Consider the following 14,165-nt stretch of genomic DNA (forward strand, 5'->3'; position numbering starts at 1 on the left):
CCAAAGATGTGAAAGGGTGCACAGGCGAGCTGGTGAATTTCGTCTTTTCTGCACGACATATGGGCATCAGCGTGTGGGCGCTGACCCAGAAGTTGACCTGAATAACAGCTTCCTTCCGTGAGAACGTGGCGGCGATCGTCCTCTTTTACACCCCCTCGGCCAGGACCACGAAAGCCATCTTCGAGGTTTACGCCGGCGAGCTCTCCCCGGATGAGTACAAAGGTCTGGTTTCAAAGCTGAAAGAGCGAAAGTTCTCTTATCTTGTGTTCTCGCTTTGCCACCCCTACGGGGTAAAGGTATTTGAATAAAAAAAAATGCAAGCTGTATATAGCCTTGCACAATGGCTGCAGAAGACGCCGCGTTTGAAGAAATTATGAACCTTCTTCAAACGGAGCCCGAGCCGTCGAGTGGTCCCGCAGGTGGCCTTGTTCAAACCGCCCCCGGACCCGACATTCCCGCTCTTCGCGAGCAGCTGGCCGTGCTGGTGTCCACAGGCAAAGCCAAAGAGGCCATCGGATTGCAGCTGACACACGAGCAGGTGAAGCGCCTGAGCGACAAAGATGTCGAGAAATACACCAAACGCTATGAGACATACGTGGGCTCGAAGACAACGGACAGCCTGATCGACAGCTTCATTTTTCTTGTAACCAAAGTGGTCGGAATGACCGTCAAAATCAAAGACATCGAGGCTTACTAAAAAGAGCAACCTTTCTTTGAAGTGCGGCCGGTTTCTTGCCGCGGCCAACGCGGTGTTCATCACCACGAAACATATTGATTTTAGTCCACAGTTGCCGGAGCCGAGCCACCCTTCTCGCGATGAACAAGGCTATCCGCTTGAGGGCGTTGATAAAGTACCCGGCTCAGCAACTGCAGAATAAATGGTCACCATTCATCAACAAATGCTGAGGTCTTGCTGACAAATTGTTAACAAATGCTGAGGTCTTGCTGACAATTTGTTAACAATTAAACTTTTTATTTGCTTATAATACGGTTCGCTTCAATGTCAACCGAACAATCCGAGAGCGCGCCTGCCGCTCAGGTAGAGGCCAAGGCAGCGCCTGCCGCCGTCACTGCGCCTCAGGTAGAGACCAAGGCAGCGCCTGCCGCCGATGTCACACAGCAAGCGACGACTCCGACTGCAACCACGCAGCGCGAAAAAGACCCCAAGCGTGTGACCGCCGGAAAAAAGGCCGCCGAAAAAACGCGGCTGGCCCGGGAAGAACAGAAGAAAGCGTTCGCCGAGGCTTATTACGCAGAAAAGCAAGCGAAAGCCGCCACAGCGGCCCCCACCCAAGCCAGCCCCAGATACAAAAGAAGAAAGCCCAAATAGCGGCGGCCTTTTTGGCCTCAGCGCCAACCAATGGATTGGTATTTGCGGCTTTGGCGTTTCCCTGCTCGGGATCTATTACAAGCGTGAAGAGCTCATGGCAATGGCCAAGCCCGTGTTCGACAAATTCAAAACGCCGGAGCCCGCGCCGCCAGAGCCCGCGAGTGTCGAGCCAGAACTTGCTCGCGATACACGGCCAAGAGGATTTAAAAAAATGATTTAAATGCTTGCGCGCGATTCATATCTCACGATGACGATCCCAAGCATTGCGCAGGTTCTCATCTATACAGCAGCGATCGGAGGGGTTACGCTTTTTTGGGTCACTCTCACCGAGAATGCTTACGGAGCTGTGTCAATGCTTGCCAACGAAATGTTTGCCGATAAGGTCTCTCGAGACAGAGAAAGACGGAGAAAAATAAAACAAGAGGTGCGAGAAGAGATCGAAATAGAAAAGGTCTTCGATGAATTCTCGGCGGAGTCAGGCGCTCCGCGCGGTGAAAATTCGGGGCACAGCCCCGCAGGCAAGACAGATTAATTTTGTTTTAAACTTTCGCTCTTTCCTTATATCAAGCGCGCCATGTCCGGCAACAAGCTTGTCAAGACCGTCATTGACGCCGCAACTCTCACGGGATTAGCCGCGGGCATCGGCTGGGCCGCGAAAAAGGTTGTGAAAGAGAATTTCACTTCCGATCCCAGCAGCAGCTTTATGAATTACATGAGGTTCACCACCGTCATGGCGGGCAGCATTGCGCTCAAAAAGTACCTCGAGGACCAGAAAATCCTCCCAGACAGCTTTTGAAAAAATCTTCCGATAATATATACCATGGCGAGCCTCGCTATCATGATTGGCGGGGCTGTGTAGAACGTTACGGCTTTTATCGCTTGAAGAAAAAAAGCGCCACGACAAAGCTCTCGAAGATTATGAAGCCGCTTACGCCAAATACACGCGAGACCGGACACAACTTCTCGACTGGATCGCGACCAACGCGCAAACAAAAGAGCAGGCCAAGCAGAACATGACCAACACGGACTACGTCTTCAAACTCTACAACCAGGCGCATCCTGACGAACAGATGGTGCCCCCCAAGGAGCCGAAGTTCTCAGATTTCTATCAGCCAAGCGAGCAGCAGAAAAATGGCGAACTCGCGTTCGTGGGCGCCGGGGCTCTCGCGCTGGGCTACGCAGCCTTCCGGCTCCTTTAAACTTTTTACACCTTTCTTATAAACCTCCGCCGTTTTAGACAGAGGCGGGTTTTCGAGAATTGCTATGGCAAGCACTCAGTGTCAGGTTGGTGTGAAATTGCCAGAGGAAATGCTAAAAAAGCTGGAACAGCTGGAACAATTCAAGCAAAATTTAAACAAAAGGCGCGAACAACTTGAAAATCTAAAAGAGTTTTCAATGAATCTGTTTAGAATTGTCTGTCCAACGTATGGAGAAGAAGAAGTAAAGAAAAAAATACTAATGAATGCCGTCGAAAATTTTGAAACAATGAGAGAAAGATTTTTGCAAGAAGAGCAGCGCCTCTTCAACGAAGTTTGCGCCTGTCTGAAATGTTTAACAAGCGAAAAGCTGCATTATTGGGAAAAATTTCTGGAGTTGGTCTGAAAAAATGACGCCCGCCGCTTCGCGGCCTTCCGGTTCCTTTAAACTTTTTTACGCCTCACTTATATGGACGCCAAACTCGCAAAGATTTACTACGGCACCGGGGGCTACTGGAAAGGAATCGCCGCGATCAAAAAATTGGCCGAAGCCGCCAAGGTACCTGAAGAAGCCGCAAAAAAGTGGCTGATCAGGCAAGCGCTCTGGCAGGTATACCTCCCCGCGCCGAAGCGGATTCCTCGGCCAAAATTCGACGTTCCCACGCCCAACAAGGTCCATCAGGCGGACCTTCTTTTTCTGCCGCACGACAAGCTCCCTCGCGGCCGCAAAGTTTTCAAATACGCGCTCACCGTTGTCGACGTGGCCAGCCGCTACAAAGAGGCCGAGCCCCTGACTTCGAAAAATTCTGATGAGGTCGCCCTGGCCTTTCAGAAGATTTACAAGCGCTCGCCTCTCGAATGGCCCGAAATGCTGCAGGTTGACCCCGGGCGCGAATTCATGGGCGCTGTCACACAAGAGATGAAAAAGCACAAAACATACATCCGGCGCGGGCACGTTAACATTCACCGCGACCAGGCCATTGTCGAACGTTTCAACCGCACCCTGGCGGAGCGCTTGTTCGGGCACCAGTACGCCGTGGAAATGCTTCTCACTGAGGGCAAGCGGTCCACCGCCTGGGTGAAAAGACTTCCTGAAGTTGTCTCGGCTTTGAACAACGAGGTCACAAGCCTTATCGGCAAGAAACCCGCCGTCGCCATCAAAGAAATATCTGTTTATGCAAGGCCATCGACACCTTACACGAGGCCTGTTGGAAAACGCGAAAAAATCCTCCCCTCTCTTGTCCAGGTTCGTTATCTCTACCAGCCCGGCGAGCTTGAAGGGGGCGTGAAAAGAGCCACTGATCCAATCTGGTCTTTGAAAGTTTTCGGCATTGAAAGATCTTTTTCCAAACCGGATCAGCCCGTTCTCTACTATCTGCGCGACGGGCCCAAGCGCGGCTTCGTGCGCGAAGAGCTGCTCGTTGTACCTCCGAACACGCAATTACCCCCAGAGCAACTTTGAAACTTCGGCTTCCAACCCTCTAAGTTCATCATCCGTTAATGTTGACAATATATCCATGCATGTGTACCCGTAAGCTTTTGTACGGATACCATCGTCACCTATCCATCGCTTTGAATCAAATGGCGAAAGCGAAATTTTGTTAAGATGCATACCGTAGATCTCGTGCCCCTCGCTTCGAAGAATATTCATTCCATGCCATTGCTGCTTCGCGCAGAAAAGCGTTTCCTTGTACTGTTCATGCGTTATCTGTTTCTTGACAACGTTCTTTTTCACGCCCTTCGCTTTTTTGATATTTTTTTCGTCCGTTTTCAGGATTGAGTACATTTTCGGTCTCAGACCCACGTACTCTGCGATGGGGGTCCCTGCACATTCGTCTTTCATCTTGCCCAAGACCTTTTTGTTCTTGTTTGAGTGGAGAGGATGCTCATTCGGGTAGTCGCTCGTGTCGTAAAGGTGCATGTTGTTTTTCATGTCTTCGTAGACGTCTTCTGTTTCGATTATAATCAGAAGGCTGTCGGTGTCCGTGTACAAGAGCTCGACTTTTGAGCCGTACTTCTTTTTAAGCACGTTGTAAAAGAAGTCGTACATCAGGATCTTGCTGTTGTCAAGGATCGTCATCCCCGTGTAGACCAGCTTGTTTAGAAGCAGCTTGCTTTTTCGCATGTCAATCCCCGCCATGTCGTTTGAAAATAAAACATGCCTTGAGTACAAAGGGCCGGCGATCAATTTCCTTATTTTGTCCGTCTCGTTGCTGCGCACTATTCTTATGTCAACGCGGTTACGCAGGTTTTCCATGGTTTTACCGAAAACGGAGTTGTTCATGAGCTTGTAAAAGTTCTTTTCAAATTCGCTCTTCGCTTTCTTCCTGAACTCCGTGTTCATCCGGATGTACCGCTCCATCCAGCGTTCTTGTTCGAACTCCAGCACCCTGTGCACACGCTTCAGTTTCATTCCCCGCTTCAGATAAAAGTGCAAGTTTCTGTAATGCACGACGTAGTTCTTTTTGTCATGAAGCGTTAGCAGCAGTTTCTTGCTGTCCGGGGGTTTCAGTTCCAGGTCTTTCATCAGCCCCTTTTGGTATTCCGACATCCACTCCTTTTTTACGGCCTTTTTCTCCGGCGCCAGGGGATAGCTGTTGTGATCCTCGTGAAGTTCTGGCGGGTATTCGAGATCCACCTCGAGAATGCACCCCTTCTTCGCGTTTTCTTTCATCCCAAGAATCTCCTCCTCTGTGGGCAACTCACGTTTCCACTTGAAACCTCTTATCGTCAGAGGCAAGCTCATCGCCCATCCGTAAAGGTTGTTTGCGTTAAGATAGACCGGATGTGTTTTTTTGGCTTGCTTGGGTCGTATCCCGGTACTAGCGGGTTGTTTGCCTTGGCGTACCTCTTGCTCACCATCGAGATTCCGCCCCGCATTCCCCTTTCCACGAAGAGATGCATTTCGTAGTCTGTTAAGAGCTCGAGCTCGACCCCCGTCTTTTTCAAGAGCGCGTCCCAGGAGAGTCCGGGCGACGTGTAATAATTCGCTGGATCCAACCCGTACTGCTTAAGGCACGGGTTTCGGAAGTTCTCAAAAACATCCGCCAGCAGCGCGACGTCCGTTTTCACGTAAAGATCGTGATAGTCGCCCAGCGTTTTGCATCCAAAAGCCTCCCAGACAGCGTTCGCGTGCGCGTACTCTTCGTCTGTTATGTGCTCGTCGTTCAGCTTGCTGTAAAACTTCTCTTTGTCCGGAAGCCTTGTCTCGCTAAATCTTTCCCTTGAGTCCATGTACTCGTAAGGGTAGATCCCTTTTTTGTAAGGCAGGTCGCTTCCTTTCGAAATCGTTGATGTTATTTTCAATGACTCCCTCGGCGTTGCGCTTACAAGTGAATCGAGACTTCCCTGCAAAAAGTTCAAACTGTCGATGAAACGCAGACATCCGACCGAGAATGTGATGTATTTTTCCATGTTGTTGGCGACGCATTTCACCTCTTTCTCCAGCTTCGACATCGCTTGCATCAGGTGGTGCGCGTCGTAGCCCCTCAGGTTGTGGAATACGACTGGTATTGGGTCAGTCTTCGGGTTAATTCGCAGTTTTTTGTTGCATTCGGCGTGCGCGGCTCCGCGGTACCTGCCCGTTATGTGGCAATGGTCTTTTACCACGTCTCTGAAGTTTTTCTTCAAAAAAGTTTCTGTGCAGAACAAACATGTTTCCTGATCTTTTTCAACCCATTCGTCAATTTTGTCTTTTTCTTTTCTTTCTCTTTTTGGCCCAACAAATTTTATTTTTTTGAGCGCCTCGTAATAACATCTTTTGTGACTTTGGCCGCAATAGCTCCCTGTGTCATGGTCCCAGATTGGCTCGGAGTCTAAGAATTCGTCTTTTATCAAACTTTTGTTACAAACGTGGCAGGCTTTTGCGTTTTTGAATTTTTCCCAGTCTTCGGCCGTCATATCAATCGGGTTTGGTGTGGCCAAACTCTCTCTTATTTTCACCTCTTCCTGCAGAATGTCGCTTAAAAACGTTCCCACCGCGTTTTCGCCCCTGTAAGTATTTGAACCTACCACTTTACCATCACTTATCGCAGCCATGTATGAGTACCCACACGCCTCGTGCTTTTCAGTCTTCTCTGTGTAGCTTGTTTGCGTTCTCTCGCGCTCACAGCTCTGAATCTTTCTTACAACTGCCTCAAAGTCCGCGTAAATAATGAAAGGCGCCTTCATCTGATTTTTGAAGTTTTTGAATGAAAGGATGTTTTCCCCCTCTTTCGGCATCTCAATCCTTGTCGGCCTGCCGTTCACACCGTTGCAATATTTTTGTGATCCTCGAGCAAGTCTTCTCCTGTGAAACCGGTCATGCACATCATGCAATAGTGCTTTTTTTCTCTGTGCTTGGTCTGGTCGAACAGCAAAGCGCTTTCTCTTTTTACGTAACAATAGTGCTGAAGTTCCCCTTTCTCGATTAACATCAGGTTTATCCGCGGCATTTTCGCTTGTTTCTGGCTTATCCGGTGCACAATCACACGATCGTTTTCCCAGCCAAATACGTTTATTGCGAGTTTCGGGTTTTGTGCCTTAAGCTTTTCGATCTGTTTTACCGGTGTTGGGAAATCGATGCCTACGTAGTTGATACCGTCGTTTACCGGATATTTGCTTGGTCTTTGCGGGTTCTTTCCATCTTTTGGAGGGAATAAAGCCGTTCTGAGTGCCCACTTCAAGCATTCGTTATCTCTGTTTTTCACGTTGATTATTGCATTCTTGTTCGACAGTTTGGCGGGAAGAGGCAGATAGGTCCCCCCGCGAAGTGGCTGATTGCGCGCAACATTCACGTACGCGACTTGTATCCTTTCAACAGCCCATCCTGATCCCATCTCGGACCAGTTCTCTATTTCCCCTTTTGCGTTTTCAATGAATTCGTCGAATTTTTGTTTTATCTTTTCCTTATCGTTCTTTTCGAAAACGTGCGTTTCGTCTTCTTTGAAATAATGCTCCATGAATTGCGTTTCGTCCTTTCTTTCTATTGAGAACTTCACTTGTAACCCGAAACTTACTTTAACGCTTTTTAACCTTAGGGTTTCTTGTTCGACCAAATCGGTGATCTTTTCTTTGTTTTCTCTTGCAAACCTCAAAAGATCTTTATTGTTTGGGTTCCTTTCGGATATATCCATTCTCCACACACGGAGCCATTCTTGGAAATCGTTTAGGGATATTTGGAACCCGTCGTATAGTGCGCGAACCTCGTATCTCAACGGCTCGGGAAGGTTTATTCTTTCCTCCCTCGGTATTGGGCCGTAGAACATTTGAAGAACATCGGACGAGTATCTTGCGGCAGCCATGTCGGCGCAGTATACACTGAGCATGCACTTCTCCAATAGGAAAAATTTTCTGGCACAGTTTTGTACAAACAAGTGAAGGGCACATCCGCGCATATTGTTTACGGACGACGGACCAGCTTTTTCACTTTTCTGTTGCGTTACACACACAGTTCTGGCACACACACACATATAAAGTGGGGGTTCTGGACACTGTGGGCAGCAAGAGGGCAAAAACCGGCCGAAAAAAGCCCCCCCAGTTACTTCTCCGAAGCTTTAGTCTGAGGGGAAGTAACTGGGGGGCTTTTTCGGCCGGTTTTTGCCCTCTTGCTGCCCACTGTATCAGAACCCCCACTTTATATGTGTGTTCGATAATTCGCTGGGTCGGTTGGGTCGCCCCGCTTAGCCTGTCAATACGAGTTTACGCTTTTGATATTTTGAGTATATACGGTTCCTTGTTGCAAGGATTGATTATAGATTGCTGTAAGTGCTTCACTCATAAAAGGGGCATGCTAGTTTAATACATTTCGGCGCGAGTCCTATGGATGTAACATGGAATGGAATGTAATATATGGAATAAAATATGGAATGTAATTAAGTTGTAATTCTGTATTATTAGAGGTCTAATCAACCAAGATTGGTGAAACTTATTGCCTAAGAAACCTCTCAGTCACTACCTTGGAGCTAACTTTACATGTAAGAGAATATTGTTATGTTATAATTTCATGCTTCTTTCACGGAAGGCTTGTGATCAGTTCAATATAACTTTAAGTTTACCTTTTGTTGTGACACCTTTTCTTTATGATAAACTGATCGCAAAAACCCAAGAATTGCATGCTTACTAAAACAGTCCCTATATTAAGGCCAATAGCTGTAGTTATTAAATGTACAATTTTTCAACCACAACTTCTTCTAATGCGAACTAAGCTTGAACGTTGAACTATGTGTTAGGGACAAGAAAACATATCCCAGTAGCCTCTACAAGCTCGCTGGTTAAAGTGAAAAATGTGAAATGAAGACAAGTTTATGTGAAAGAAGTTGTTTAGACTGTGCATCATCTTGATAACTCCTCCCTCCCCCTCTTTGCATTCACATCCCAATAACAATAACACACGAGAAGATAAACATAAAGATGTTTTACTGTAGGGTAAGAGATCACGTCCTCAAAACTAAAATACCTAAATTTATATGTTTTGTTTTCAATGCTAGCATGCATTAAATGTAGCTTACAATAAGTGCAGAAATTCTCATTGGTGCGCTCATTGGCTAATTTTCATTTTAAATGAGCGGATGGACACATGAACTTATAATTTATGCGATAATCTGAACTTCCCCCTAACATTGTCAAAGCAGTCTCCGAATCCTCTCTGCTATCGCCTCGTGGATCCACAGCTACTTTGACACTGTTATGACGAAATTCATGGTCAATAACAGGCCAGAAGCATGAAAAACTGTTGTTAATTTGTTATACATGCATCATATTTGCTAGAGTATTGTAGTATCAGATAGGTCAAGCAGGAATACGAACACCGTGTGTTGTAATTCTTACACCTTCCTTGTACTATAGTACTAGCTTTTACAACTGTATTTAACTCTACAAACTAAACAATGACTCAGCAGTGCCTCGTTGACTATTCTGTTGATTAAAATACTAAGCTAGTTGTTGAAAATTATTCTGTAGTAACTATTATTTGAAGACTCTCGGCACTTTCTTGTAGGAATCGTGCTGTTGTCTAAAACATACCATTAATTAAGAGGCTACTGGCAAAATTTTCCTTGCTTAATTTGCTAGTAGAACATCATCACCAGCACATCTAAATACCCTGGAGAAGGAAAATTACCTTGATCCTCAGATTAGAAATACACAATAACCTTAATATGCTGTGAAAAGAAATGACTGTCATTGCAAAGTGCTTTTGATGTGTAGTTTAGTGAACAGAAGTGGTTTTCAAAGATTCCCCAAGGTGCATGTAACATATCAAACTTCAGTACCACAGCCAGTAATGTAATTAAATCAGCAGTCCATGCAATCCAGTGCAGTGATTAGCTGGATAAAGGAAGAAATCAATCAGAAAGTATGTGATTTATAAACTACCCGAGGCTCCTCAGATTCATTTGCAAACCGCCATAAATGTTTCCATTATTGATTTTCATCTGTAGGTTCTGGTCGTACTGTTATTCTATACCGTATTGCTTCTCTTGCATTGTCACGGCCAATAGCTCTATACCTGTTCTGCTGTTCCCTTGGGTTTTCGTTGAATCTGTACATCCCGCTGCCCATGCAACCACACACCAAACATACAGCAACAACAGTGGCCCCGTCACAATGTCGCAAGACATAACCGATCAGGCCAATGCACCCACCCAAACCAATTCCAATCAGGGCACCTGGGTCTAAAAGTTGCCCCTGGTTGAGGAAGTATTGGAAGGTCAGGTAGGTTACGTGTCCGAAGATGTAGACGTATACGATTCCCATAAGGAACTCTGTTGGGCTCTGAAACATTCTGTCTGTGCTCCGTTGATTCTGTAACATAAAGTGGAAAATATATATGAAACACATAGACCCTACTCATAAATGGCAGCCAATTTAGAATTCTTTTGTATGCATTTAAATTAGCCCAACTAACCTTGTTTGGGAGTAAAAATTCTTTTGAATTATCAACTCCAAACGAGGTTAGTTGGGCTAATTTGAATACTTACAAAGAATTTTTAATTAGCAGCCATTTATGAATGGGGTCTATGAGGCAGTGCAATTGCCAGTTACCGTCATCAGGGTTCAGCAGAGTGCTGGTTATGGTCAAAACATTTCTCACATTCAAGATCGCCTTTTCGACCACTTCAGATGTGTGTCATGTGTCTCTTAGGTTCCCTTACGAAAATATCTGGTTACCTTAAGTCCAATCAAACGTCTAAATTTCGCGTGTTTTCTAAAAATTGATCTCAATAGGGAACATAAGCGCACATAAGCAAAAGCAGAGGTGTGAAGGTCAAGATGGCCGTCGGACGCGCTTTGAATGCTCCGTAAACTATGCGCCGGGAAAGCCAGTAAAAGTCCGGTAATACGGGCAACATTTTCCTTCAACTTGTCTCGCAACATTGTCGCATTGCAAGTTGAACCCCTCTGTTGCGCGTATTACCACGTTTGTGACCAACTTGTCTCGCAGCAAAGTACAGTGTTGCAAGTCTGCGGAATTCTACACGTATAATTGGTCAATGGTGTGCTAATAAAGATGGCTCCTTCTTTCATATAATTTAGCGTTTCGACGAACTTCCACTTCGACTTCTGGCCGTCATTTTATTCTTAATTTTCATAGCCAGCGAAGTTCTCAGTATGAAGCTAGGCGAAAAGTTGTATTTTTGCGACAGTTCTTCCAAACCTTTTGTCTTTTTTGCTGCTTGTTTTGAAGGGACAAACGAGGTGTCCCAAAGATTATGACAGCCCTCGAGGTCTTTGTACAGGGCAAATTTATGACTTTCCGAGAGTTACTGGTCTACTTCGAATTCAAGCTCGTCTTCACCGTCCGCCATGTTTTTTTTTATTTCCCGCGCTTCGTGACAGCCAATTAGAAGCGTTCAATTCAAATTTGTTGCGAGGCAAGTTGTAGCTTCAGTGGTAATACGAGCAACAAAACAAAAATTTGTTGCAGAAAGTAGAACTCGAGTCTACTTGGCGCAACATGTTGTCTCAACCTGCAACACTGTATTTTGCTGCGAGACAAGTTGGTCACAAACGTGGTAATACGCGCAACAGAGGGTTTCAACTTGCAATGCAACAATGTTGCGAGACAAGTTGAAGAAAAATGCTGCCCGTATTACCGGACCTTAAGGCTCAATTTACTGAAACCAGAGTGCTTGCAAAGGAAATCTTACTGCCACCAAATCATAATCGCCGATTTTTGTTGGTCGATTACGTCCTTTCACGTCAATGTTAAAACGACGGGCTCGCGCCCCAGGCTGCCCTCAAAATCCAAACGCAAAGAGAAACCGCCGAAAGAACTCGGAAGGTAAGACTAAGAAGGAGGATAGTGAATTAGAAAATATAAATAAAATAAATAAATAATTAAAAATAAATGCATTTATATAACGCCATATTCCATTATTTGTCTTTGGCGCTTTACAATGCCATAACTCTTAATTAATTAAAAAATATATATATTATTCAATACAATTTAGGCTAATAATAAAAATAGGTCCGCAATGCGTACGGGGGTCTTATGCTTAGTTTTATTCCTTTCGGTTGGAAAGCTGTTTTCAAACGTCAGAACCTGGGAGTTGAATTGCTACAAGTGAGAAGGTAGACATAACAAGTCGTTACAATTTTTAAGTGGGAAATGTATGGCAGAATACTGTTTACTTACTTACTTTATCCTCTAATAATAATAATAATAATAATAATCTATTTAGCTCTTAGTCCTAATGGGACATAACACAACAACAATCTCTCAATTTAGCTCTGTTTTGTGCAATGTCCCATGTGAGTTTTAACTCTCTGAACTCGGCACTGTTTACACCTGTCAAGTGAACTAGTACATGTAGTGTCAAAAGGTTTTGCGGCTGTAATGACTAAGCCTGTTTAAATGCATGACAACATTAACAACTGAGTACCGCGGGGTTGTCAATTGTTTTTTGAGTAGGGGATTCCATCCAAAATGTAGGCAGATAAGGTTTGCGTGAAAAAGACGCCGCGAAGCGGCTGGACAAATTAAGACGCGCACTGTGCATCGTTCGGGGATAGTATGGGAGCCGGTCGCCACCTTCCACTGGGAAGATTTTGAAAAGTAATTCCCTGAGATGCAATGTGGGGCTTCTCTTAGCAAACATTGTGTACTTTTGTTGATGATTTTCCCGCTCTTAAGTATTGTTATTTTCCAATCCAGTGTTTATATAAATGCCATGGTAAAAAGCTGGTTAGGGAAGATTGACTCACTCAAGCAAATCGCTCCAAAAACTTACAACTAGAAGATTTCAATAATAAGTAGAATTTTTTCATTTAAGTTTCGCCTACCTTACTAGTGTTTTGTGTTTTTCTTGATACAATGTAAATTACACTTGCACCGTTACTTTGCACATTGTATCCCTACATTGGCTGCCTGTTTATGGCAGACTTTACTTGAACAATGCCTTAATGATCTTAAAAGTGTTAATAAACTCTTCCCTGAGTACTTAATCGAGAAATTTACTCGACGCTCACAAATTCACACTAGAAATATTAAACAACACGGTCAACCGAACATATCAAGGTGCCGTTGAACCACCGGACAGCGGTCCTTCACCTACCGTGGGGCTAGGCTCTGGAGTAATATAAGATCTTCAGACTCTGTCATCGGTTTTAGGAAAAGAATTGTTTACCTACTTTTTTCTGATAAATCTATGAATTTGTAAAAAGTAAATCCAATCCATTGTATGTCACTAAGCTTTTAATGCATATCAGGAGCCATAATCGGGGACGGAGACCGTAAGTCTTGGGATCTGCGCGCACCTATGATATTTGGGCAATTTTACTATTTTTAGAACAAATTGCGCCATCCGGTCCTTACGTCATATATCCGCGCGGATCCACGCACATGTCAGGGGCTCTCGCGTGGATGCTGTCACGTTGCGTGATCAAATGGTGAGAGTTGCGAGATTCTCTTACAGATTTTTCACAGCAATGACAAGGAATAAGGCAGGGAATAAGAACCAGGGCTCTTATGTGTAGTCTTATGCTCTGAGCTAATAGAAAAGGTGAGTTTTTCAGGGTCGAAAACATGACTTCAATTTCGCGCTGTGAATGAATAATATCTACTCGTACTAGTTGTACGCGTAATCTTTTGCGTTTGTTCCGTAAAGAAAAGTTATGTAAGAAAACTCTTTACTGTGGTATCGAGTTAATTTCTGAGTTTCCCAAACAGTGTTTAATCATAGCCAAAACCTGTTTTGATAGTTTCTTATTATTTCTGTTTGTTTGGCGCGTTTGCAAAAGTTTTTGAAAGGAAAGTCTGCCGCGTACAAGTAGCTCATTTGCATAGTGCAGGGCGTGCACTTTCAAGTCCGAGTCGGTGTTTTCAATTGTCAACAAATCTTGACAAAGATTTCGTTCGTTGTCTTTTGTGCCGAGATGCTGCAACAATTTGCACCAACGCTAAAAGCCTAGTAACATCATGTGTGTTTCTTTAATATAGTGAAATTTTACAGTGCAAAAATAAAATAGACAAGGTGTTTTGATAACTCACCAACAAAATCACAATCGTTATTCGAGTTCATTAAAGAAAGCGTCATCGTAATTTTGCCGATTATTTCTACTGTATTCACATATTTTCAACTAAGCTTTTAACATGTTCTCAAACATTTATCAACCTTAAACATATTTGAAAACTACTGAGAGTTCGATCGACGTTTTCA

General features: G+C 44.6%; 3 protein-coding genes across 4 annotated transcripts in view; all 3 read right to left on the bottom strand.

Moving 5' to 3' along the window:
- Positions 1–14,165, bottom strand: part of LOC145484669 (uncharacterized) — a 335,301-nt gene that overhangs the window by 303,412 nt on the left and 17,724 nt on the right. The gene's annotated exons all lie outside the window — the stretch shown is intronic.
- LOC145484651 (uncharacterized) overlaps positions 1–14,165 on the bottom strand; it is a 57,626-nt gene that overhangs the window by 25,599 nt on the left and 17,862 nt on the right. The window contains exon 2 of one of the 2 annotated variants that reach the window (XR_014049048.1): positions 9,626–10,308. Coding sequence is in view for 1 of the 2 variants with exons in the window: in XM_081463253.1 (XP_081319379.1) it covers positions 9,925–10,308 (384 nt within the window). In the remaining variant the exon portion in view is untranslated. Of the gene's footprint in view, positions 1–8,147; positions 10,309–14,165 lie in introns of those variants that run through there. The other variant, XM_081463253.1, reaches the window with a different exon arrangement.
- On the bottom strand, positions 3,968–6,747 carry LOC145485510 (uncharacterized). The gene is made up of 3 exons (XM_081464173.1): positions 6,282–6,747; positions 4,881–5,532; positions 3,968–4,688 (listed from the first exon to the last, which is right to left on the bottom strand). The coding sequence occupies exons 1-3, from the start codon at positions 6,745–6,747 to the stop codon at positions 3,968–3,970; spliced, it is 1,839 nt and encodes a 612-aa protein (XP_081320299.1).

The sequence above is a fragment of the Orbicella franksi genome, chromosome 4 (genome assembly GCF_964199315.1).
Source record: "Orbicella franksi chromosome 4, jaOrbFran1.1, whole genome shotgun sequence".
Taxonomy (NCBI): Eukaryota; Metazoa; Cnidaria; class Anthozoa; order Scleractinia; family Merulinidae; genus Orbicella; species Orbicella franksi.